Source organism: Conger conger, chromosome 10 (assembly GCF_963514075.1).
Source record: "Conger conger chromosome 10, fConCon1.1, whole genome shotgun sequence".
In the NCBI taxonomy this organism is placed as follows: domain Eukaryota; kingdom Metazoa; phylum Chordata; class Actinopteri; order Anguilliformes; family Congridae; genus Conger; species Conger conger.
In genome coordinates, this window is record NC_083769.1 from 36192932 (window position 1) to 36219795 (window position 26864).

At 44.9% G+C, this 26864-nt stretch overlaps 2 protein-coding genes across 3 annotated transcripts; one reads left to right on the forward strand and one right to left on the reverse strand.

Annotated features, from left to right (window-relative positions):
- The first annotated feature begins 156 nt into the window (after nt 1-156).
- eif2d (eukaryotic translation initiation factor 2D) lies at nt 157-9363 on the forward strand. Its single transcript, XM_061257292.1, has 15 exons — nt 157-409; nt 936-1126; nt 1224-1307; nt 2737-2827; nt 2950-3057; nt 3556-3857; nt 4853-4970; nt 5784-5829; nt 6034-6140; nt 6260-6415; nt 6610-6699; nt 7825-7920; nt 8213-8333; nt 8847-9021; nt 9190-9363. Exons 1-15 carry the CDS (start codon nt 354-356, stop codon nt 9258-9260), a joined length of 1812 nt encoding a protein of 603 aa, XP_061113276.1. The 5' UTR covers nt 157-353; the 3' UTR covers nt 9261-9363.
- Nucleotides 9364-9575: 212 nt separating this feature from the next.
- LOC133138489 (ras association domain-containing protein 5-like) lies at nt 9576-19629 on the reverse strand. 2 transcript variants are annotated; one of them, XM_061257293.1, is made up of 4 exons: nt 18990-19628; nt 13795-14029; nt 13346-13473; nt 9576-12322 (listed from the first exon to the last, which is right to left on the reverse strand). In XM_061257293.1, the coding sequence occupies exons 1-4, from the start codon at nt 19110-19112 to the stop codon at nt 12170-12172; spliced, it is 639 nt and encodes a 212-aa protein (XP_061113277.1). In that variant the 5' UTR covers nt 19113-19628; the 3' UTR covers nt 9576-12169. The 2 variants fall into 2 exon arrangements, with proteins under 2 accessions (XP_061113277.1, XP_061113278.1); XM_061257294.1 differs by having other exon boundaries at nt 12315-12453; nt 18990-19629.
- Nucleotides 19630-26864: the final 7235 nt, after the last annotated feature.

Consider the following 26864-nt stretch of genomic DNA (forward strand, 5'->3'; position numbering starts at 1 on the left):
TTCCAAACCCAGCCATTTCTGGCCCCGAATAATTATTAACGAGACTATTATAATTTCTGAATTACAGATTAACACGTCTGGTGTGACGACGGGGAATATAGCGTTAATTTGCCTCAATTATACGGCAGAGAAAAGGTGTTCTTTCTTTCTTGCTTGCTTCGAGTTTCCGACCGGGATAGACTCACGGACACTTACAAAGATGGCTGCCGCCTGGACTTCATGAAATGAAAAAGCATTGTAATGTATTTTCATTATCCCTACGAAGAGGCGTGGAAAACTAATTCTGCAGCTATAATACTGCAGATTACCATTCAGAATAAAAAATCAAGCGGATCACACGGTTTCTTTCCAGGATGTTTGCAAAACCGTTTCGTGTCAAGTCCAACACGGTGATCAAAGGATCTGACAGGTGTGGGGGCTCTTTACTCATTTATTCTCAGTCAGCTAATTTGAGGGAAATCGTTTTAGAAGATAGAAACAATTGTACTACAACCAAAACTAATATTAGACCATCCTTCAGGCCAAGTGCTGGCTTGCCAAAACAGAAGCTAACTATGTCAGCTACAGCAGTGGTCGTGCGGAACAGCAAGTCAACCGGCTAACCAGTTCAACGAAAAGCAATGTTTTCTCATTTCAGATGGTAACATTAAACTGTCAGATCTGAATGCACAATGGATGCCATTGTAGTTCAATTTGACTAATTCCTTTCACTTTGATGAAACCATTACAAGCCAGCTTTGTATGTGCTATGTCTAGGATGGGTCAAATGCAGGGGACGAATTACCCCACGGGGTTCAATAAAGTGTATCTTCTTCTTTCTGTCCCAACTACTGTTACTAAGATGTATGTGAATTTTCCACGCTGTTTTGGCTACTAATGTTGAGCTGTTGGTAAAACTGACAACCTCGTTTTTGTTGTTGTCGTTATTATTATAGGAGGAAGCTCAAAACAGATGTCTCAAATGCCTTACCAACGCTTTCGGCCGAGGACCTAAATGAACTTATCCCGAGCAAGGAAGAGCTGAATGTGGTCAAGATATACGCACACAAAGGAGATGCTGTCACTTTGTACGTCCTTCACAAAAATCCAATATTTTTCGAACACGAAAAGCGGCTCTACCCCACAGGTATTTTGTCAACGAAGTATTTTGTTTTCCATGTACTGTCACCACAGCTATGACGGACGGGTTTAAAAAAAAAAAACATTTTCTTTATTTTCCACAGTATACACTCTTTGGCGGCATCCAGATCTCTTACCAACTTTCATAACATGGCCTGCAGTTCTGCAGAAATTAGCAGGAGGGGCGGGTAAGGTGTCTTACAAGAGCTAATCTACGTATGATAAAAGGAATGGAGAAATGAATTTAGAAATGCAGTGCAGTAAGTATTTGGACTGTGTAATAATTTGTTATTTTGGCCCCCTTACTCCAGCGCTTTGGATTTGAAATGAGAAAATTAATATGAGGTTAAAGTGCAGACTGTCACCTTTAATTTGAGGGTAATTTCATCCCTTTTTATACATATTCCACCATTTTAGGGGACCAAAAGTAATCAGACAGTTGGCTTCTCAGCTGTTTCTGATTGATAAGGTGTATTCAGTCGCTTTCTTATTGCAGGTATAAGAAAGCTTTCAGTATATAGTTCTGATTCTAGGCTATTAATTGCCCTTGGAATTTGTTATAGGCGTTTGTCAACATGAGGACCAGAGTTGTGCCAATGACAGTCAAGGAAGCCATTATGAGGCTGAGAAATAGGAAGAGACAGTCAGAGACATAGTCCAAACCATAGCCATATCAAAACAAACTGTGCCTTCCTTCACTGTCATTGGCACTCGTCTGCATATCGACCAAAACATCAATAATTAGCATAGAATCCAGACTATATCCTGAAAACTGTTAGACCTGCACTAAGTGATTGAATATGCCTGACAGATCAGAGACAGCTGACAAGCCAATTGTCCAATTACTTTTGGTCCCCTAAATGGGGGCTATGAATAAAAGGGGCTGTAATTCATTACATTACATTATTGGCATTTTGGCAGACGCACTTATCCAGAGCGATGTACAGTTGATTAGATTAAGCAGGAGACAATCCTCCCCTGGAGCAATGCAGGGCCTTGCTCAAGGGCCCAACGGCCCAACGGCTGTGTGGATTTTATTGTGGCTACACTGGGATTAGAACCATGAACCTTGCGTGTCCCAGTTATGTGCCTTAACCACTACACTACAGGCTGCCCTACACAGATCACCCAATATGGATGGAAATATCCTCAATTTAAAGGTGCAATTTAGCCTCATAATCATCGTTTCATTTCAAATCTAATGTGTTCGAGTACAGAGCAAAACTAACAGAAATTGGACCATTGTGCAAATACTTATGGACTGCACTGTATGTACACCTACCAACAATTTCACATTAATGTTATATGCATAGATGAAAGTGAAAGCATTACATAATGAACGGTTAGCTGAAAGAAGACATTGCACATTGCAGTGAAATATTATCATATCTTCCAAAAAGGGAAGACTCCAATAAGGTATAGATGGGAACAGGAATAGCTCTGGATCCTTTGGAGCAATTATTAATATTCATAAATGCACACACAACTTGTATGTCTGAGCAAGTTTACTGCAAGAGAATGTTGCTTATCTCATTTCTAATTTGGAGGAAATTCATTGTAACTGTATGATGCATATTCTGTGCTGAAAGCCCTTCCTGTTGTCTGCTGCTGTTGCAGACCTCATGTTGCCAGGAGTGGTAGTTCCACCCACAGGACTACCACAGGTCAGAAAGGGGGAGTGCTGTGCTGTTTCCGTGGTAAAGAACAGGTGATCCAAAAGCTCCCCATGTGCTTGCTTCTGCACTTCAATCCTGAGTGAAGTCCTGTCTTTTGAACTGTGTTGCCAAACCTGAGTGCACATACACATTGAAAGCTTGACGTTTTCCTCAGGGCACCCGTCGCCGTGGGAACCGCCACCATGTCCACCTCGGAGATGTGCGGCCTTGGCATGAAAGGCAGGGGTGTGTCCGTCCTGCACACCTACACGGACAGCCTGTGGTGCGTGCCGGAACATTCTGTAAAACCCTGCGTCCTTTCCCCACTCTAACGATGTTGGAGGTCAGGGTTTAGAGATGGTTTAGCATAGAGGGCAGCAGACGGTGTTTTGAGGGCTAGAACGTAGCTTAGTCCTTAGTCATATCATTTTCCCTTTGTGTGGAGCACTTCTGTTTCGGTGTACAGTTCCCTCTTTCACTTCTCAAGGGCTTGCAGCCATAAAGAATATATAGCTCCCACCACATGAGCAGTTTGTGCATCCAAAAGGCCGAAATACACACTTACTGACACACAGCAATGCGGTCTCCTGAGTACAAAGTTTCAGTACACTTATGCAAGTGGAGTGAGACTAAGAGTACTTGGGCTCCCCAGGACCAGATAAACTGTTGTAAAGCCTGGTCTTGAAATGATAATTGCCCACAATATGTGTCAGGACAACACAGGAGTACAAAGTCTAAAGTATTATGTTAATGAGGTGATCATTCTGTGTTACTCTCCTAGGGCGTTTGGGGACAAGGCGGGACCCCCCTCTATTCTGCCCGTAGAAGGCGAGGTGTGCGATGAAGGGGACAAGGAGGGTGAAGGAAAGGACATCGGGGAGTGTGAAGGGGAACATGAAGGGGAACATGAAGGAGACCTGCCTACAGACCACCTCTCCCCAAATCTGCAGGAGCTCAGTCTAACGCCAGGGGAGGGGGTAGAAGAGGACGGAGAAAGGGAGGAGACGGTTGAGAAGGTTGAGAAGGAGGAGCAGGAGGATGGAGATGATGACATGGGAGAGGAGGACAGCAGATCTCCGCAAGGTTAGTCCTGATACCCAGCAGATCCTGCCTGAAGACATTACTGAAATGCTTTAACACACCTGAGGGGCGGCCTGTAGTGTAGTGGTTAAGGTAAATGACTGGGACCCGCAAGGTTGAAGGTATTATGTAGCCACAATAAGATCCGCACAGCCCTTGAGCAAGGCCCTTCACCGCACATTGCTCCAGGAGAGGATTGTCTCCTGCTTAGTCTAATCAACTGTAAGTCGGCTTTGGTTAAAAGCGTCAGCCAAATGACATGACACATGACATGACCAGACTAATATGAGCGAGTGAGTGTGAAATGATAATTAAAAGTTTGTTTCATATATATATTGGTCATTTATGAATGCATAAATTGTTTGTACAGATGGAATATTATTTCCAATTAAAAATAAAGAGGGATTGATTAAAACTAGTAAAACTACAGGCATTATGGAAATAATCCTGTGCAATGGACTGGAAAAGGCATCATCGGCAGCGCAACACGGGGCAAAGATTGTGTGCTTTTATAACTCCTGGTGGGTGCCAGGCTGTCTTATGAAATTAGGTTCAGGAAGTTCAAGTGTAATTTGTGTTTAAAGATAGCGTTGCAAAGAGTCACACATACATCACATTACAGGCACTTATCCAGAGTGATGTAACATGTTAGAGAATGTAGATACATCCCTGGAGTTATGTGAACACTGTGCCATACCCAGCTAACAGCATTCCCAGACCAGTGAGTGTGACATCAATAAAGCAGTGAAGGTTGACTTATGCAACCAAGAAGCATAATACAAGTCATAGATTCATAAAAGCTAAAATCCATATGAAACAATAGGACCCTGCTATTATAATCCTAAAGCAATTTATAGAATAAAAAAAGAGTAATGTGTGCAGGAATAGGAAGGGAGCCTGGATGTAAGATGCAAACTTGGTGTCGCACAGAGAGGGGGAAACATGCTGTCTGTCAGTGCTGTCTTGTGTATTTACCACCCACCCCTCTCCACACACAGAGCAGATGGACGCCCTGCTTCTCCAGTGCTTCCTTCACGCTCTGAAGAGTAAGGTGAAGAAGTCAGAGCTCCCCCTGCTGACTAGCACCTTCCTGCGCAACCACATGATCGCCTGCTGGTACAGTCCCCCTGCCCCGCCCTGTTCTGTGACTGGCTGGTACAGTCCCCCTGCCCCGCCCTGTTCTGTGACTGGCTGGTACAGTCCCCCTACCCCGCCCTGTTCTGTGACTGACTGGTGCAGTCCCACCGCCACGCCCTGTTCAGTGATTGGCTGGTACAGTCCCCCTGCCCCACCCTGTTCTGTGACTGGCTGGTGCAGTCCCCCTGCCCCGCCCTGTTCTGTGACTGGCTGGTGCAGTCCCCCTGCCCCGCCCTGTTCTGTGACTGGCTGGTGCAGTCCCCCTGCCCCGCCCTGTTCTGTGACTGGCTGGTGCAGTCCCCCTGCCCCGCCCTGTTCTGTGACTGGTTGGTGCAGTCAGCATTGGTGCAGACCAATTCAGTTCTGACAGGACAGGGCTTACCAACCCAGTCAGCCTGGAATTTGACCCTGTAACACCTACGACCAGATTTCCTGATCTGAATGCCACACTGCATTGTGTAAAAGAGACAGAAATCACACTGCAAAAAAGCCTATTTTAGCAAGTAAGATAGGCTTAGGAGACTTAAAATCATATTTTTTACTCAAATATAAAAAATATTCAAAAAATATTAGCTTGGTTTAAGTTACTGTCTGCTTAAGTGAAATTGTATTATGCCATTGACAAATCTTGAAATTAGTAAAATGGTCTCACCTCTTTCGCAAGATATTTGTTCAGGAAAAAATCTGTAAGATTTTAATTCCTAATATAAGACGAAAGTACATATTGGGGGGTGGGGGTGGGGTTTGTGCAGTGCATGCCATTTCATTTTCTGTCCATTTTGTTTTTTGCAGCCCTATCGGGAAACAGTTGGACCTTAAGAAGTCCAGTTATAAAAAGGTACAACAGTCAGTTCATTACAGCAGAACTCTCACCGCACCAAACTGTGCCCTGCATCTGTTATCTGTGAGGACTTTGCAATGAGTGTGCTGAATTCCTTGAGTGTTTATCTTATAGGTGTGTCCAAACAGTAGCCGATACTCAGTTTCGTTTTCTCTCTCACTTCATGTCTCTCACATGTGAAATTATATGTTTATTTCCTAGCTCTCTAAGTTTCTGCAGTGTATGCAGCAGCAGCATCACCTGCTCCAGGTGAAGGAGCTCAGTAAAGGAGTGGAGAGCATCGTGGCAGTGGAGTGGAAGAACCGAGAGTGAGTCTCCACCACACCCTCAATCCCAGTTCCACCCCACCAAACGTACTGATGATTGCCGAATTTCTTGCATTCCTGAGCCGCATGTTCTCTGCTGCATTACCCTCCTCTGCCTGCAGGCTGCGCCATTTCTCCCCACCAGAGGATGGTCTGAAGGAGGAAGGCACTGCAGAGAGCAATGGGGAGTCTGACCGGCCGTACCATCCTCCCGAAATCACCTCCCTCTACTCCGTCTCTGCCCGGCTCCAGCCTCTCTTCGCGGATTCCCAGAAGAGGTGAGCTCTCTGCTGCCCCCTGCCGCCTGGGGGTGGGACTGTAGGCACTGCTGGAGTACTGACCAAGTGGCCAAAACCGGGCTCACTATTGTCACTGTGGTTGGTTTCAGCATAGGTCATTCAGACCCGTTTAATTTTTACTACAGTCTATGCTGTGCTGACTGCTGCTGACCCGCATTTGTTATCTGTCACAGGAAGGGGGCAGTGCTCTCTCCAAGCGAGATGAGAACCATCCTCACAGACTATGTGAAGAAGAACGAGCTAGTCGATGAGATAAACAAGAAGTAAGTTTACAGAACAGTGTTGTGCATTTGAGCACACTCTTTACCTGGCTCAGATATAATTTGATAAATACTTTTTCCAAAAAGTGGGTGTGGTGAGTGTGGTGTCACATTCTGTTCCTACATTCCAGTGAAAAGGACATACATGCATATATGGTTATATATTAAATGAAATACAAGTACAGTGGGGCATTACCGAGGTGCTCAAACTATGTATGGAGATTATTATCCTTCCACATACAAGTATAAATGTTGAGATATGTACAGTATAGATTTATTTAATGACATATTTAAGCATATAGGGCTACATTGTATCTGTTTCAGTTTACATGTATACATTTATTAGTGCCTAGTATTTGCTCATGCATACAGAAAGCTCAGGAGCAGTGATGTCAAGTTTAGCCTCACTCCTGATAACATAATTTACAGTGTATAACATTAAACATAATTGTTATAATAGACCAGTAGTAGTGTATTAGTCCATTCAGAGAGGCTGTAATGTAAAAGCTCTTACCAGATGTGAGCCGGAGATGTGGTTAATCAGACGATAAGCCCCAGGCCTTGTGAGATACTGTTGGAAATCGATTGCCTGCTGTGACCCATACTGTTCACCAGGGCTGCCACGTTCGCGATTTTCATGCAAAATTGGGCTACTTTTTAGACTTTGATGCAGGTAGAATATTACTCGCCTTTTTTTTGGGCTGTTATATAGCAATTGCATAGTCACAGATCAGGCAAGCTCTCTTGGACTGTCAGACAGCCAGCACAGTTAAGAGGAGCTGTTCTATGCTAAAGGTTATGGTACCTGCACCAGTGTCTCCTCCCTCCCACTTTGGCTGCCAACCTTTGATCACTTTTGTGTGGGTTTTCAATGCCCTTTGGACTGGATTTTTGTCAATACCTCGCAACCCAGCTGCAGACACACAGATCACAGCGATCAGTGCTGTGCAGTCAGAGAATCATCGTGTCGGTACTGTATATGCAGTACTGTATATGCAGAGGATCAAAGTGTGGGATTTGTGGTCATCTGTAATGCTCCAAAGCAAGACACCCAAATCCACAAATCCTACCATTGCCATGTGTTTCCATTGTGCAGATTTAACTTTCCAACCAACCCCCCCCTTTCAGCTATGTCACCATCAACCCTATCCTCTGTGACTGCCTGCTGGAGAAGTCAGAGTACCAGGAGGTGGAGAAACTCAAGTGGGACGACCTCTTTTCCAGGTAGGGTGTATTTGGACTGCAGCTCTCCCAGCGTACTATACCTCTGCAGCAGGCCCTTTGCTCTTAATTGCGTGTAAAGACTTTTAGCATACATTAAATTATTGTATCATTTTGACAGATTGACATTAAAATATGAAAAGGCTGTTGGTTATTTTTTTAAACGAGGCCCAAGCACCTGTCCGTGTCTTAACTCTTGTGACTGAGGAGAAACTGCACATGGTGTAACTGACTGCATAATGAAATGTTTGAAGCCCCCTTACGGCAGTACAACAGCGCCCTCTTGTGTTCACAGAACACTGGACAGAATGCAGCACTGCCACCAGCTGGTGTTTCCAGGGCAGGAGCCGGTCATTAGAAAGGGTCACATTGAGCCCATTGACTTCTCTGTGGCCTCCAGGGGCTCCAACAAGAAGGTAAACTTCACCGTCGACTCCTCACTTCGCCCTGCCTCACCACCACAACCTTCCACCTGATATCCATCAAACAGACATTAACCAAAAACCACATCAGTATTGACATTCAACTCACTTCCTTTCGTGTTTGTGTGTGGGAACCATGAAGCTTTTGTTGATATAATATATAATCTCATACAGGTAATGACTGGTAACTGATTCTGTTTAACTACCTCTCAATATGTATGTGTGTATGTACACATGTATGCATGTACACTGGCCTCTATATGTGTGTTAATGCATGTGCATGCATACACGTGTGTGTGTGTGTGTATGTGCTTGCGTGTATGTGTGTGTGTAAGTACACTCTACAGTACCATGTATGTGTGTGTAAGTACACTCTACAGTACCGTGTGTGTGTGTCTGTGTGTGTGTGTGTGTGTGTGTGCAAGTACACTCTACAGTACCACGTGTGTGTGTGTGCGTACATACACATGTAGGTGTGTGTTAATGTGCATGTTCCTCCTCCGTCAGGTGACTCTGATAAAGAACCTGGAGCTGTATGGTCTGGACCCTGCAGCCATCGCTGTGGCCCTGCAGCACCGGGTCCAGGCCAGCACCGTCCTCCAGCCCATACCGGGCTCCAAGGACCGAGTCATGATCCAGATCCAGGGGAACCAGGTCCAGCAAGCCGGGAAAATGCTGCTCGGTGGGCCCCCGACTTATTAATAATAACAGCTAGAATCATAATAATTAGTTGCTAAAACGTTTTGTATTACAAGTATCAAAAATTAAATGCATACTTTACTTCTACAATCTTTTCTATATATTAATCAGTTTATATTAATCAGTTTATTTCCTTCCGCCCATCATTCAGATCAGTACCAAATTCCACGCAAGTACGTCCAAGGACTGGATAAAGTACAGAAACCAGGCAAGAAGAAATAAAAGGAAACATCTGACCGTGTCACCAGCTACTGTATAGACTTGTAAACAAGAAAAAAGCCTGTTAATACCTGGCAACAAATAAAGTAAATTTTTCTTTTGCAAATGGCCATTCACTGGTTAAAATTCTACTCTTATTGATGAACAACATAGTCTAAATTCTCCAGAGGTGCTGATATAGACCATTTATGTTTTTTATGCACAACATACTTTATACAAAACAAAAAAGTTGACCGCATATTAACTTCAGGTGTCATTGCAGTCGTGTGCTGGATACATGTTCTTGCAGTACATGCGAAATGAGCATTGACAAATATGTAAAATGGATCTATATTTTATTTACTAGCTTTACAGACATTTGTACACATTTGTTTCTCAATGGCGATTGTTCGTAAGCAGCAGTAAACCACATCTACACAATGCATCCTGTGTGACCAGCTCTGATATTTGTGTCTGAATATTTGAGATTGATATTTTCTGATATAAATTCTGTGAAATGGGAGAGTTCAGGCTGAAGGCGCTGTTGTGTCTGGGTTTAGTTTCCCCCGAGCCACTTCGAGTCTGACTGGTGAAATGAGTGATGAGGTCACCTGCCTTCATTAAGCCTGATAATTCATTTGTGTTGTTAGCATAGACTGGAGGAATATGGACAAAGTGACTGTGGTGTCACCATTTGGCTTTCCATGGGCTTGTGAAAAACATTTTAAACTGTGGAAGTAACACCATGTTGTACAGATTGGCTGCACAGTAGGGAACATGAACATGGCATCTGGGCTGGGTCTGATTCATACACAAAATATTAAAATATTATCCAAATTACACAACTTAACCAATGGTTACATGGGGAGACAGACAAAGAAAAAAAAATGAAAAGAAAAAATATTACGACTACATGCTCTTTTGAGGAAAATAATTTCACCATATTGCTACATTAACATTTAAATGTGTGGCTGAGACCTATATTGCAGCCAACCGCACTGGTGCGAATGAGCAACATCTCAAGACCAGGAAGCGAACTTATTTTTTGTAAAGAAAAAACAAACTGCCGACAGGGTTGTCTACATCAGGACCAGGGCACAACCCCCAGAGGGTCTGCTGGTGACCCACCTACTGTCAGGCTGTGTCTGTTTGAGGGATCGAACGGGTGGCAGGATTTTGAAGGTAAGGGTCTCGGATGGATGGGTGAAGCATCGAGAGGTGTGGTTCTGGGTGAAGGGTAAAATCCCTTTTAAATGTTTACACCTCGGCATTGTTTTACAACTTACACTAAATGTGGACATACAGCGTGCACATGCTTACACATAACAATGAAGTGTGTGTGCGGGGGCGTGTGCGTGTCCGTGTGCATGCGTGTATGTGTGTGTGTTGCTGTGGTGGAAGGTGAGCGTGTTTATTATTTGTTCTTAGAAACATTGATCTGTTTATGACGTATACAGACTCTACAGTTCACTATACAGTACCACTTGCTTAGCTGATCTCACAGATCTTCTCTCCACCTCAGCAGATTTAGAAGGTGCAGAAACTCTTTCCTCCTGGTGTTTCTCAGCTCAGTCTAAAAGGGTATATAACCTCCAGTTACTGTCTTTTTAAGTCAGAGAGAGAAGCACAAAGTACTTCTGTACTCACTTCTCTATCGAGAGACCGAGCCTAGGGAAACTCCCCTGTTTAAGCATTCATACAACACCAAGTAGGAAGAAGAGCTTCTCACTTCTCAAACGTGGAAGTTCTCACACACATTCACTCTTGTTAATATTACACTTTCTGTTGAGATGAATATCTCTCATTCATCGATTCAACTTGGATACAGAGGATGAAATAACCTGCTTGGCATCTCAGTATGTATGAGGAATACAGAGAGAGTGCTGGTGCACAAACGAATGCGCCATTTTCCTCTCAGAGTAAAAACAGGGCTGACTCATAACAGGAAGCTGCAAGGGAGATGCAGTGTGGGTACTGTAGCCCACACTGGATGAAGCCAGCTCCAGTTAGACCAGACAGACCTGTTCACAGACCTGTGACCTTCACCTCGAGCCAGGAGTGTGGGAATGAACTGGAGCCAGTGAGCACTGCTGTGCATGCTGCTAGTTACTCTTAAGTAACAAGACAAATTACCCCACAGGGTTCAATAAAGCTTACATCCTGTTGAGGCACTGCACCAGTCCAGGGCTGGGAGGGTTTCAGCCAGTTGGGATGACAGTGTCTCATCGCCCACTAGTGACTCCCACTGGACAATCGAGAAACTGTTAGTTTGCACTAGAAGCGTCTTCCTCTGACTCATGTCTTTGCGAGTCTGATGTGCAGATTGTGGTCTGATAAGAAGCGCTTAGCCTTGTGTGCTTTGGAGGAGGGCACAAGCTTGTTCGCGTTCACTTCGATCAGTTGCAATGAGCACTGATGACGATTATGATTTGGCATTCCAGTTTAAAATAAAAGGGGAGGATTACTTTTTTTTTGAAGAACCAAAACCCAGTGTTTAGTTTCGAAGACAGCTCTGCGAACACAGCAGATTGTGCCAGCGGTGTGTGCTTGTATCCCTGTTTAGCTCCACTTAATCTAACTAAAACATGGCTAAAAATACCATCTGAACTCCACTTCCACTTCCACACACTTCAGACCTTTGAAAGATGGGGGCTGACTCCCAGCACAGATTGACAGATGAGGCATGCTGTGGAAGACCCTCACACAAACTCTTTTGTCATTTCAAGCTGGAGATGACCCGCGTACATCTTGGCCCATTCCTTCCCCCATTGGCTGTTTTTTGGTCTTGACCCCACCCCCAGCAGTAGTGTTCAGTGTTCACCTTCCTCCACAGAGAGGGGCTGGGCTTTGCGGAGAGTGTCCTGAGCACAGCCTCTCTCCCCACATTAGCCTGTTTTGTGGGCAGCGCTCTGGGGGGTGGGGTGGGTGCGGGTCTACCCCAGCTTGCCCTGTGCCTCCTGCAGCACCTGGCTGAGCTTTTCCCGGTACTGCCTGTATCGGCGCTCCACCTGCTGCACCCGGAGCTCCTCCTCCTTCGTCAGGATGGTCAGGAAGTTCTGCAGCTCGGGCACTGAGAAGGCCTGCCACTGCGGAGAGGCGGAGAAAGCGTCACTCATTACTGCCCCTCCAATCAGCTTAAGCCTGATGCCTGACCCAGCAGTCTCTGTACAGAGGGGCCGTACGGTGGTTCTGGAGATTCCAGCGTTGGCGGAGGGTCCTGACGTAGCAAGTACGGAAAGGTCTGAGTCACCAAAAAATGTTAACCATTCGGCGTGCTTCGTATTGATCCGTATTGTCAAACAAAGCTATTTTATTGTCTCTGTAGAGTGCTCTGCTGTCAGAAATGGACTGGAACAGTCAGAACTCTGAAGGCGACCACCATACGGAGTCTCCGGGCAGGACTGTATAGCCCCTCCACAGGGAGGCAGCGGGATCAAGCACGAGTCAGGCCTTATCCCGGCTCCAGTCCTCAACCAATCACACACAGCCTCTCACTGGAGCAGTGTGCCCATAAAACACACATACTTTATGCCATGACTGGCATCAGCCTGCATTCTTTATAACACCATAAATAAATAAGTACTTTTGAGTTCCTCTGAAAGACCACTTTATTGAAGAGATTTACTAAACAGTATTATATAAGAACTACTGTGTATTAGTTATTTATTATTTATGACCTGGTCCAGAGTAGTGTGTGCCACTTTGGCTGGATACAGAAAGAGTGTTTGATAAGAAATGCAATGGCATCCTTGTGGTATTACTGAATCAGGGAACAGCAGGAGATTGATCATACTATACAATACTTTACCTACATCAGTCATCTTGTGCTATGGTTGATTTTTGCTTATTTATCACTAATAATAAAGTAAAAGGACTGGGGGAGTGTGTCTGTTTGTGACTGAAACGGTAAAGGACCGGGACTGTGGACAGGGCTGCGTGTGTGTGTATGTATGTATGTGTGTGTGTGTGTGTGTGTGTGTGTGTGTGACTGAAATGGTAAAGGACCAGGACTGTGGACAGGGCTGTGTGTGTGTGTGTGTGTGTGTGTGTGTGTGTGTGTGTGTGTGTGAGTGTGTCTGTTTGTGACAGGGCTGTGTGTAAGCACTGACCTCCACGCCTGCCACTTCGTTCTCCCTCAGCACGAACGTCAGGGCCTTGGACTTGGGGTCAGGCTCAGGCGGTGCCCCCAGCCGCTGGCACAGGGGATGTTCCGAGGCAGACAGCTTCTGGAGAACATCTGACAGAGAAACACAGCCTGAGACCAGGGGAGGCTTAGGGTTCATACACCCTCACCTCTTCACCTCCTCTGGAGAACATCTGACTAAAACACAGCAGCCTGAGGCCAGGGGAGGCACGGTGTGCTGTTCAGCCCACACAGACTCACCTCTTTACCTCCTCTGGAGAGTTTCTAGCACTCTGTCAGTCCTTCCATACCATAAGGATCTCTGCTTCAACTGCATGACCTGGCAAGTTTGTGTATAATCACAGACAGACATGCATACGCGGACGCACACGAGAATTCATCTCTTTTTTCATGAAACCGACGATGGCGTCTCACCCTGGCCGTCGCGGTGCGTCTGGCGGTAAAGTGTGAACTTGGAGGCGTCGTTCTGGACGCTGAATTTTCCCAGCAGGCCCTGGATGACCTCTCGGACTGTAGTGCTGCTGCTCACATGAACGCGCTTCACTTCCTCAGACCGCAGGACGGACACGCCACCCACCGTCTCCACGGAGACCGGCCTCCGCAGCTTTAGGTGCACCTCAATAACGCCAGTGTACGGACCATCTGTACCCTGGGAGGGAGAGGGAGAGAGAGAGAGAGAGGGGGAGGGGGAAATGGGAGTGAGAAAGATAAAATGAGAATTAGAGTGAGTAAGAAAGGGGGAGAGAGAGAAAGAAGCTTGAGATGATGTTGGATTATAAAGGAAAGAAAAACTGAACTCTTGAAATGAACAGCAGGTTGCCTGTACATTAACTATAAATACAGTAACAGTTACAGTAACACACTGTGAATCCCGATCAATTTATGCTAAGACAAATGACTGTCCTCTCATGTATCTGTAGACTAGCCAGCACAGTGGTATTCTGGGGCTGTATTATGGGATACTCACAGAGAGAGTATGCTATGCAAATGGAAAGGTAATTAATAAGATTACTTCACTGCAGTTTCATCTGTCTTTTTTACAGTGTTAATATGTCTCCCTATTTTCCTTGGTGGGTGCCATTACGACCTTGACAGTTTCATCATAGAGGCCTAGAATTATTTAATTTGTTCATTCCCTCTTGAGTCACCAGAAGAGCAAGAGGTTGACATATCAAAACTGCAAAGACCAAAAGGCACCACCTCCGGCACCAAATCTGTCAACGAAGGCCTTGATTTAACGAGAAAGGAGGGTGCAGGAAAGACTTCAAAGGGCCTCGTTGGTTTCCTGTCTGAATGCTTATTCCGCAGCAGTGCAGGAGGGGCTGAAGAGCGCGTATCTTCTCGAACACAACAGAACACAGTCCCACATGCTGTTCTAGACCTCGGTTCAGTCCAGCGCTCCTACCTGACGACAGGATGTGAAGCAAGAAGGCCTGGCAAATGCTTCAAATTCTCAAGTCATCTCCTCTGACACATATCTTTGATGCAGATAAAGGCGTGTGAAACCTGCCTGGTTTAATCCCCCCCCCCCCCAAAAAAAAATGCTCCACAGTTAAGGAAGCACAGCTGAATCACGCTTTGTCTGCTTTTTTTTTTTATGCATGGGCATGCAATTCTATATGAGGAATCTAGAATATTCTTTAGATATTATTTTTCCTAGCACTGTTGGTATCAGGGAAAAGAGAACCAAAAGTGTGATACATCTATTTATTTAAAAAGTGGGTTTGTTTGAATAACTCATGGTGCATGGACCAAACCATCACATGTTCAGAATATCTGCTGCAGAACTTCTTATATACAGTAGAGTGTATATATATAAATATATATATATAATCAGTACTGTGCAAAAGTCTTAGGCACTTGAATAACTATACAGATAAGATTCTTTCAAAAAGAATTCAATGAAAGGTCCTAAATAAACATACGATACATTTCACATTACATTTGACTAATTTTGACTTCTCTGAGATAGCCAACACTGCCCTGCAGTTCTATAAGACAATCAGCAGGGAGGTTGTTCCAAGCATGTTGGAGAACTTGCCACAGTTCTTCTGCAGACTTTGGTTGTCTCCTTGCTTTTGATCTCAGACAGCCTTGACATCAAGTTTTTATGCAAAAAGTAGTCAATTGCTTACAGTAATGTTACTTTTTAAAATTAAATGCAAAAATGTCTCTAAAATTAAATCTTTTAAAATTTGGAAATCTCAAATGTGTTCTTTTATACTAACACACACAAAAAATAAATGTATATATATTCTGGAAAATGGCTACTCAGTACTGAGACAGTCAGCATACGCTGTGAGTGAAATCGGTAATGAGATGACTATAAACAGTCCTGTTCTCTCTTCATCACAGTGACAGCAGCACCCAATCACGAACAGTCATCAGACCCTAGAACCAAGAAAATGAGCACTTTGTTTCTTTTTTTTGTTTTTGGATTGTACCAAGAGGGGGAGGGGTGTGGCCCAGTAGGGATTTTGTTAAGCAGAGGAAAATGTCCAGGAAGTGAATTTAGCTAAACATGTTTATTCCTCAGTCAGCACAGCGGAAACCCTTTCCCTGTGATTAGATCTGTTATCTGAGAGATCCAGGGAGCTGTCCATTTTTAAGCCCAGCACTTCCTCTGAAAATGATTGCTTTGAGGAGGGAGACATCAGAGGACACACAGAGAGGCGGCACTGTGTGATTAAAAAGAGAGGAAATCTCACCTCTGTGAACATCATTAATTGGGCATAATGAAGGTGAATAATCACTTTCATTTGGAGCTCTGCACTGGATCTCCGTCACTCCATTTTCCTCTGCTAAAAAGTCTGTTTTTGAAAAATGTGTGATTTCAGTCTAAAAAAGCATGAAAACTCTAGTGATGCCTTTATGACATATTTCATAAGCTGGGGGTATTTTATAGAGCTGTACATCAAGTGTAAGGCTGTTTATGTTAGTGTCACTGTCTCCACTAGTTTATTTTGCTGGGCAGGGAAAGTGTGGATGTGCCCAATCTCTTCCAATCCACCCTTCTGCGTGCGGCCCTTCTGTGTCGTCTGAGGACCCACCCAAAGGACAGGAAACAGACACACATCTGCCAAACACTCAGTCAGGCGCTGCTAATGCGCTCCTGCAGAGATCCCCACAGATGATGTCTACTGCTGCTGTAACCAGGGATTTCACCCGGCAGATTGTCAGCCAAAACCACAAACCCCACTGGATTCATGAAGGCCAAGGCCTTCCAGTCCAAATGTCAGCCGCTAGCCATCACCCGACATCAGAAAGACAGTTTCTGTCCTGTCATCTCGAGAGGATTTTAATCGTGGCCATAATTTAAGGCCGCTGGTTTCGCAGCAATTTCATAATCCCAGTGTATTTACAGCGAAGGTCACTCTCCAAAATTAGCTGTACTGTACAGCAAGACAATTTATGTTGCATGCAAGATTGTACTGATAGTGGAGGTGTAAACAAGGAGGCAACCAAAAAACATTCCCCTGCTCCACAAAGCCATTCAATTAGTCATACGTGAACAGAGGGAAAACACATTTTCAAACGTTTCTAAACCTTATTAAAACTCACGGCTGGTGTCTTTCAACTGTTATACATTTCTAATGCTTTTTTATGGTCACCACATTACATTTTTTTTTAATTTATGTTGGCAATCACATGACATCCATTTTTTAAAATAAACAACTCCATAGAAACAACTCTGTCACACCAGTGCTAATGTGGCCGAATTATACTTGAGTTCTCAGTGCCTGAAGTTTACAGAGATAAGTGCAGCTAGCCATAAACCTTTCCATTTCCAAATATGCTTGCTAGCAGCATATAAGTTTAGTGCAGTCTCATATAAATATATACTATACATACATAAAGGTGGAAGATCCAGGTTCAGAAACTAAAAGCCCTCCCCAGGATTTAGTTCCAGTTAATGAATTAGTGAAATTAATTAGTGAAATGAGCTGGCTGAGGTCATGGGTGGAAACTTTTACTTTCTGACCCCTGGACTTTCCATCTCTGTATATACATGCATACAGGGACTTCTTGTAAAAGGCCATGATCAGCATTACATTAAGAAAACATCTCAGTTTACAGTAAAATTAATGAGTTTTGCTTTGTTGAAAAAAAAAAAAAAGAAGAGATTTAGCTTTTAACGCTGGAAAAGGAGGAAGATAGTTAACTGAACTTTCATGTACAATTTTCTTGTGAAAACAAAGCGGTGTGTGTTCTTCCGCACATTAAACCACTGACAGGAAGACAGACGAGGGCTGTGGGGGGAGGGGGGCTGTCTGTGATAGTTTTTCACACGCACACGCATGAACACACACACACGCACACACGCACACACACAGCTAAAATGGCAGTTCATATGCCCTCTCAAGCCGGTTTGGTTTCGCTCGCTCAGAACATCACCACAATATGTCAACGCTGACTGTGGCATGTGGTCTGAAGAAAAACAAACATGTCTTGGTGCTTGTGTTTCTACCGGCTGCGTAGCTCTGACGCACAGCTTTACATATGATTTGCTCCACTTGCATCTAGTAGCATACACCTACATTCTGATTTTTACATAGTGGGTACCCTTCAGGAGTTCAAGGCAGCCAGAGGCTGGCTAATCGGGGTTGTGGGGGTAGGGGTTGCTGATGGCCAGAAAATATTTGTAAAATACAGTACAAAGCAGATACCTTTTTCTCACCTTGTATGCCTTATGGTAGACTGAAGAGAAAGCAGACATGAGACTCAGCTTCAATTCAACCAGGTCAGGAAATGAATCATAATCAAAAAAAAAACTCATCAGGCAGCATTCAATTCATTCGTTGAATGTAATTTTTAGGATTTCTTGATCTGACTGAATTGAAATGGACCTCAACCGTGGCTGATGCATCTGGGCTCTGACACACTCTCTCTCGTTCACTTTGTGCAGGAACAGAGCCCTCAGACTCGTGAGAGGGGTCTCTATGATTCTTTCCGAAATGGCGACAGGAAGGTTGGTGTGATCGGAGAGCAGATTACTCAAGGCTGTTGCATTACAGCGCGCTCCCCATCACATCCTGTTTCATTGCATTACATTTTGGCCTTTAGAAAACTTCATTATTTACATACAATGCTAGTATACGGCTGGATACTGACTGAATCAAGGGTAAGTGCCTCGCCCCAAGGGTATAATGGAAGTCCAGTTTCCTAGCCGTGACACTACATTCCCGCCTCGTGTTGTTAAACTGTGCCTCACAGGTCAGAGAGACTCTAACACTTCAGACTCCAACATTAACAAGCTTTGCTGATCGACATTTAATGGTATCAGCAGCAGAGCAGAGGCATTCTTTCGAATGACACACTGCAGGGCACTCCATCTCTCTCTGGATTCGCTACAAAGTCTGCCTTGAGTGATCAGTGGGACACCATGTTCCCCAGACACAAGGCTAGAGACAGCGTGGAAGACACACCGAGGAGATAATCGGCAGATACGTTTTCAGAAACATTCCGCCAACCAAGTAACTTTCTCTGACGACCATGACCACTGGCACAACCTCTCACTGACCACTGATGGACCGTTTACTGACTGCTGACCCACCGCCGGCTGGCTGCAGGTTGAACGCTGGCCAACCGTTGACACTTTAGATCGCTACCTTAGCCTCCTGCTGGTCGTGCGTCTGCTGGAAGAAGGAGCTCTTCGCGGTGAAAAAGGCGAAGTCGTCGCTCTCTTCGTCTTGGCTGCAGTATCCGCTGCTCATGCTGATACTTCCCTTCATGGAGGCCCGGTCCTCGGTCTTCGGTTGGGGGGAGGGGGGGGTGCAGGGAGCAGGGCGTGGGGTGAAGTAGCAGCACTGTTCCTCTCAGGAGTCCGTGGTTCTCATGGTGCAGGTGTCACGACGTCCCAGGGAAAGAGGAAGGGGCACGGCACTCTGTCTCCTACCGCTTTGTGATACGTAGCCTTCACACACGCACACACCAGCCACACCAGCCAGGTGTGTGTGTTCTGCAGTAGTCCTGTGACCAACCTTTCTTCTGAACAGAGCAGAGTTTCCGCTGCGGCACCTGCGTCTGTCACCTTCAACGGAACTTCAGTTCTCTCTCTCTGATCCTACCCTTTCCCCTCGCTGTCTCTCTCTTTTTCTGCTTTTCCACTCAGTCTCGACACAAACCCGACTCTTCCTCCTTTTTTTCACAGCTGCGGAGTGAGGCGTACAGGCGGCCGTGGGATTCGGCCCTGACTCTCTCTCTCTCCGTCTCTGTGGTCTATCGCTTCTGAGCGCCCAGCAAGCACACGCACTGGCCCCTCCCCCTTTCTCTTTCCTGCAAGTAACTGCTCTCAGGCCCAACCAAAGCCACTTCCTCTATGAAAGAGGGAGTGAGAGAGTGCGTCTGAGATAGAGAGAGAGAACATCTCTTTGCACACAATATACATGCCCTTTTAGTTACCACTGAGCATAAGACCACGCAGAATCATGCAAATAAATAAAACCATTACTTAACCACACCCAGGTAAGCTACTGCCCCCATCTGAGATCCAAATGCCTACAGAACATAACATAATTCAATTATGTTACAGTGTCATTTATAAAACAAAATTAAATCGCCTCAATCAACGGACTTGTTAGATAAAAGCCTTTGTCAAGTGCATTTTGTTCGCTCTGGATAAGAGCGTCTGCTAAATGCCTGTAATGAAATGTAACGCATGATGATACATTTTGTGAACATTTTGGGAACCCTCCGTCGCTACACTCCCGCTGTTACTAATAACATATCACACAGAGAGATTGCCGCGATGGAGGAGAGACAGCAGAGAAGTGCGTCAATCATGAAGTCGTCATTCCACAATATCCTTGCCGAAACAACAGGATCAGCTGTTGCGTGCAAATATGACCACGCCTTGTATCTTTTGGCCAAAACAAGAGAGAAGGAAGGGAGGGAGTGGGGGACTGTGAAAGTGTCCAGTTGTTCCAGATGGAGGAACAACTGCATGAAGGTGCTCAGTAAAGTCACAATATCATCACAGAGGGCAGGCCTGTTGTGGGCCCTCAGGTTGTGGATGTACGCAGGGTGCAGTAATGCCATTGTACACCAGAGGGCGCTGACAAAGCATAGAGTTATGCATTACATACATCTAAGCATTTAGGATTCTTATTCTGAGCAAATTATGCAGCTTACATTTGTTAAATAAACAATGTCAGATCTCCACCAAGGAATCAAACCTACAACCTTTGCCATTTCAATAATATTAATACTCACATTTTTACCCTGGCGACGTTAATGCACTAATTTAGCATGTAAATTGAAAATGCATAAATTATGCAATTAAATTTAATTAAATTAACATACTTTCCCACACTTTGTGATTTCAATAGCTATCAAACCCTAATGTCTGCCGTGACAACGGTTGTGTACGAAACTAGCATACTACTCATACTAAATTTCAAGCTGATTTACATTGAAACACAGTATGAGCAGTATGAGTAGCATGCTAATTATGCGATTTCAGACACAGCCAATGTGACGCATGACACAGCCTGAGGAACTCTGATCAGACAGCCAATCCCAAGCAGTCTTTCAGAGAATGCCTGACTGATAAATCATGCAGCACAATTTAAGGCATGCAGGTAAAGGAGTCACAGCTGTTCCTTATATGTAGTCCTGTACATATTTCCCCACGCGCACGTACACACACACACACACACATTTCTGATCCAGCAATGTCCCTTTCTCAGTTCTCAGAGGTGCTTTTAAAGAAATACTCTCCCCTCGGTATTGAGGTTTATTCTTAAGCTCAGTGAGAATCCCAGATGTGCTCTGCAGTGCCCCCTAGCAGCCGCATGATGCATTTCTGTAATAACGCAATGTTTCACGTCTCCAGATGCTGTGCAATGACTGAGAACTGTGCTGCTTGCCTGATCATTGGCTGGGCATGTCCCTGGGGGCGGGGCATCCTCCGTCTGTCCATCATTCTGGATTCTGTCTGTCTGGGCAAGACCAGAGCATTCCAGAGGACATGGGTAACTGCAGCCTGGAGGAAATGTCACAACAGAAAGCAGCCAATCAGGAGCTGGGGACAGCACACAGAGCACCAATCAGGGACAGCACACAACAAATCACAACTTGAAAAATGTATGAAAGCTCAAGACATCACACCAGTTGAAGTGGTAGACACTATTTGGATGAATAGACAATGTATCAGGTGACTATTATGATCAAGATTAGGTTATGATCAGGCATGTAAATGTTATTGTAGAATTATAAATCGGTTCCATTTAAATCAGTTCCATTTGGTGCCGTCAGGAGAAGGAAAAAAATAAATAAAAATTGCTGTGCTGCACCTCTATCGCCACCTAGTAGTGCAACAGAAATAGTTCATTCCTCCCCACAATGCACTGCTACAAACAGAACTGAGGTTGAAACACATGGTGCCATGTAGGACTCAAACCTGTAACACCTGAATTACAAGCCTATTGTAAAGCCACATTCAGTTCATGTCAATAATTCCTTATTAACTCATTTGAAGCCTGAAGTTTGGGTTCTGCATCTGAAACTGCATTTGAAGTAAAGGCATTGAATTTGGATCCAAAATGGCTGCCCAGATCCTGGACATTTCCTAGTTGGCTTGGGTAAGGTTGACTGCTACACAAACACACACATGAATAAAGAATAAAAAAGAAGCAACAAAGCAGCAGTCATAATGACTGGGGGGGTCATCCCTGGGGTCCCCCATCCCACAAGCCTTTAGGGCGTTTCCATGGTGATCAGGGCTTGTGTACATTGTTGTAATGAATTCTTCATTCTTCCGTGCCCACGTCTCAGACAGGGACAAACACTCCAGTCTCCAATGCCCCCCTCCCACAGCATTTCTCTGAACAACCCTCAGGAATCCCAGCCCTGAGTCCCCTGTACAAACACACATATTCCCTTAAAGCAGTGGTACTCACGAGCTGCATTCTGCTGCTTTCCATTTTCACCTAAAGATCAGCAAACAACTCACATCTAAGAAACCAGGTGACCGGAGTTAGCGGTTTAATCAGCTGCTTAACTGAACAAAATGTTGTGCAACTCAGGTGCTGAGTAATAAGAAACGCCAGCAGAACCTGCAGCTCTCCATGACCAGGGTTGAGGATCGCTACATTCAAGAATGCATGCTGTAATGCATTTCATACTACCACTTCTTTTCAAAACTACATCCTAACTGAACAGGTGAGGAAGAATGAGTCCCTCCTAGCTGAACAGGTGAGGAAGAGTGAGTCCCTCATAGCTGAACAGGTGAGGAAAAGTGATACTCTCGCAACTGAACAGGTGAGGAAAAGTGAGTGTCCCAGCTGAACAGGTGAGGAAAGTGAGTCTGTCCTAACTGAACAGGTGAGGAAGAGTGAGTCCATCCTAACTGAACAGGTGAGGAAGTGTTTGTCTGTCCTAACTGAACAGGTGAGGAAATGTTAGTCTGTCCTAACTGAACAGATGAGGAAGAGTGAGGCTCTCTTAGCTCAGCAGGTGAGGGTGTGTGGGGGGTGATCGCCTCCTACCTGAGCCAATGAGGGAGCAGGACTTGCTGGGTGGGTGGATCAGCTTCAGGTTCTCCCACCAGGACTTGGTTTTGGGCAGGCGGCGGAAAAGGTGTCCCACGCGTCTGGTGACCGTTCTGAAGCAGTCGGTTCTAAAGCAGTCAGTTCTGAAGCGGTCGGTTCTGAAACAGTCGGTTCTGAAGCGGTCCGTGGGCTGCACTGGCATGGTGCCGGGTGCTATCTGGCGATGGTAGCTGGTGCCATGCTGACCAAGGATCTCCACAGTGTCCCCTCCCTCCAACAGCACGCTGGCGCTGGTCTTTCCTCCATCCTCACACCATCACCCATACGCTACACATACACTACAGACACCACATGCTACACATGCCACACTCTACACACATGCTACACACACACACACACACCCACACACACACACACACACACACACACACACACATACCCTTCTGTCCAGGAACTCCTGCTCTCTCGCTACCGACCCCTGTTCACGGCTTCCCTCTTCACAATCCCGTGCTAACACTTCCCTATTTTCGCTGCTCTGCCTCCCTCTCTTCTCCCTTCTGTCGTTTCTACACCTCCCTCTCTCCCTCCCTGTAGATCCCTTGCGCCTCTCCCCCTCTTCCTCCTGCAGTCTCTCTCGCTCTCACAGAGACCTCCAGCAGCACCACATCACATTGTAGACGATTACAAATCAATGCAGGAAATAATATCAGCAACTGATGCAGTACTGACAACAGTCGGCATGCTTATCTATGTCAAGTATCTCTCATCTGCCCCTCCCTCTCGCTCTCTCTCCATCTGCATTCTGTACCCTGGTTTCCCCACAGAACACTGTGTTCAGAATCCCAACACAGCACCCACATGTAGTCCACATGGCAAACTTTCACACTCTTCTTAAAGGCACAACCACACAAACCCAAACACCACACCACACCAAACACCTCCATCTTTGCTACCCACCTGCATATGTCTGTGTGTGTTTCAATGTCTGGATGCTACTGTGCCTGTATGCTGCTGTGTCTGTATGCTACTATGTCTGTATGCTATTATGTCTGTATGTTGCTGTGTCTGTATGTCTGCTATGACTATTTGCTCTTCCCTTGTCCCCTTGTACTGTTTTATCTCATGTACTGCATTGATGTTGCTGCCATTTGTGCTTGCATGTCTTGTCTCCCCGCATGTTTGTGCTTGCTCCAATTGTGCTTGATATGTTTGTATGTCTTGCTCCATTTGTTTGTGCTTGCTGCAACTGTAATTTTATTATTTTTTAACTAATGTATTTTAGGGAGCCTATTGTCAACTGGCCGGGGACTACAGCTGGAAATTACTCATGTAGGCTAAAAGCTGCTCCATTTACTGTTTACAGTTAATTAATGGGGACTGTCCACGACATTATAAACAAATAAATTCAAATTCAAATACAATGCACCTGCTTAACATAACACACACACACACACACACACACACACACACAGACATACACATACGATGTCTTTCATGTGTTGGTGGGTCTTACAGGATCACATGGGAGTGCTGTGCAGGGTAACTACAGGAGTAGGTGTTCCGTATATACACACCACTCTCAGCTTCTGCATCCCCTCATGCATATTCGCTAATTAGATCATTTAAAAACAGGAAACAATGGTGGAGCCACAACTTAGGAATAAAGTGCTGAACGTGTCAACACCCAATCAACACCCAACCCGAGGACATCTATGGCAAGCAATGTTTATTTAAAAAAAGGTTCATTACAAGAACTATGCATAATTACATCAGGTCTATTCCAGAGCATCGTACTATTGCTAATACTGTACAGTAGAGTACCAAAAGAACACTATACCTCTGTAATGTGCAGCATCATATATACAACGTGCACTTGGACACAGGTTTATTCACATAAAACTGACATTCCAGTGGAAAATCTTAAATGCATGACAATACAGTCTTTCTGTCTCCAATAATAATCATCATCATGATAAGAAATATCAGCTTTTCTATTCAAAGTGGAGAATTACATTCCTGGTGAAGGCAGTTTTTTTTTTTTTTTTTACATAATGAACTGAAAGTGTGCCCCAAACAATACAGTATAACCTGGAGCCATTCAATTGTATTTTTACCTGCATTTAAATCACACACATTTCACACCTCAACCACGTGCGCCCAGGTAGCAGTAAAAATATACATTCACCAAATAAAGATGTTAATTCACTACTTTAAATATGAAAGCTGTCTTGACTGTGTGCATTCCTCTTCTTATGTTCCACTTGCAGCCACTGTTTGTTAGCTAATGAAGATTCCTGTTGGTCCTGTTCACAGCACACAGCATCTGCGTGACACCGGGCATCTGACCGCACGATAAACGCTAAGCTAAAAGCAGTGAGCATTACCCAGGAACACCTGCTGTTTAATGTATTTCCCCCTCAATGCAAAGCTGCAGTTTCCAGTTATACAGAGGTAGAAAACACACCTTCCACCCAGAGTCACTCACACACTCAACCCCATCACCAGAAGATGCAATATAAATCCCCACCAGCAGGGGTCACTGTCACATAATGTTTCATGGATGACTGGTGAGCATCAAAGTAGCAACAACATTCAAGATGACTCTAACCAAACCATTTGGTTTTTCACCTGGAGCAAAGCTTTCACTGACTGAAGATGAACGAATGAATGGATGAATGATGGGAAACATTTAAAAACCTGGATAACTAGGTTCCATTTCATTTTGTTTGCTCTCGACCAAAAGCAATCGATGCAGCAGTGGACCACATCCAAAACATAAATACAGTACATTAACAAACTGAGCAATACCGATATTATTTACACAATACCGACTTCATGAGAGAAAATTCTCCCAAAGCAGTGGATAACATTGACTCCTCTCAAGATCGTGTCTGCAGAGTAGCATCAGTTCAACCGGACATTCCTGACCAAGCACTTTGGCCACTGTATGCGATTAATAAACATACCCATTTAATTAGACTATTATATTATTATACAGGTCCCAGAGACGAGTCTGAGCTTTGAGCCACCGTGCGTTTCCTTCACAGCAGCCCACCTCTCCAGACCTGGATTAGAGTGAATAAAGACGTTTCCCTCAAAGAGCACGGAGGACTATTCCCTGAACCACCGCCAGTGGCTGGCCTTCCGCTTTCTCTGTGATTGCATACAGTCTCTTACTGGAAACTGAAAGTATTTTCAAAGTTACCTGTAGAAAAATGCGGTAAGGATCTGAAAATGAACGCCCAAGAAAAAAGTATGCCGATGGGACACTCCAGTGCACACTCAGGTATTCGGTAGCCCTTAAGAGACGGGTGTGTGGATTGTTATGGTCATTGTTTATTGCTTAGCTGCACTCTGCCACTAATACAGGCAGACTGGCCATAAACTTAAACATCATCCAAGCACTCAGCTGGATATCTGATGTAGCGATTAAGTACCACTCTCTAGGGTACGGCGGTTGTGCCACACACGGGATTCAGGCGCGCAACTCTCCGGTTACAAGGGAAACAGGTGAGCATTGTGCCACACTGCTGCCTCGGGATCAGAAGGCCGCCACACGATCCCAGCTGAAGTGATAACCTTATCTCTCTGTGAAGGGAGGTCATGAGAACACGCTGCCAAGTCGCCATGGTAACGGCTGGCTAACATTCCCGCAGTAAATCACACATTTCTGCTTTTCCGAACGGAAGAAAGGGAAAGCAGTGAAAGGCGATGAAAGGAGGCGTTATGCGTGGAGATTCACAGACAGGGTGGGCTTCCAGTCAGGGGGGAGGAGAGATCAGAGTGTGATCCCAGACTTCACCCACCTCCCTCAGTCCACCACCGTTCCCGAACGTTTAACAGGGAGCACCAGGGACGGACCAGATAACGGTGAACAATAATCCGCTCTCAGTACGGGGCTACAGTTCATCTTTAAGTGCCTGATAATATTGTTAAAAAACATTTCAAATGTCAGACTATCACTTCAACAGCAACAAAACAGAGTATAATGAG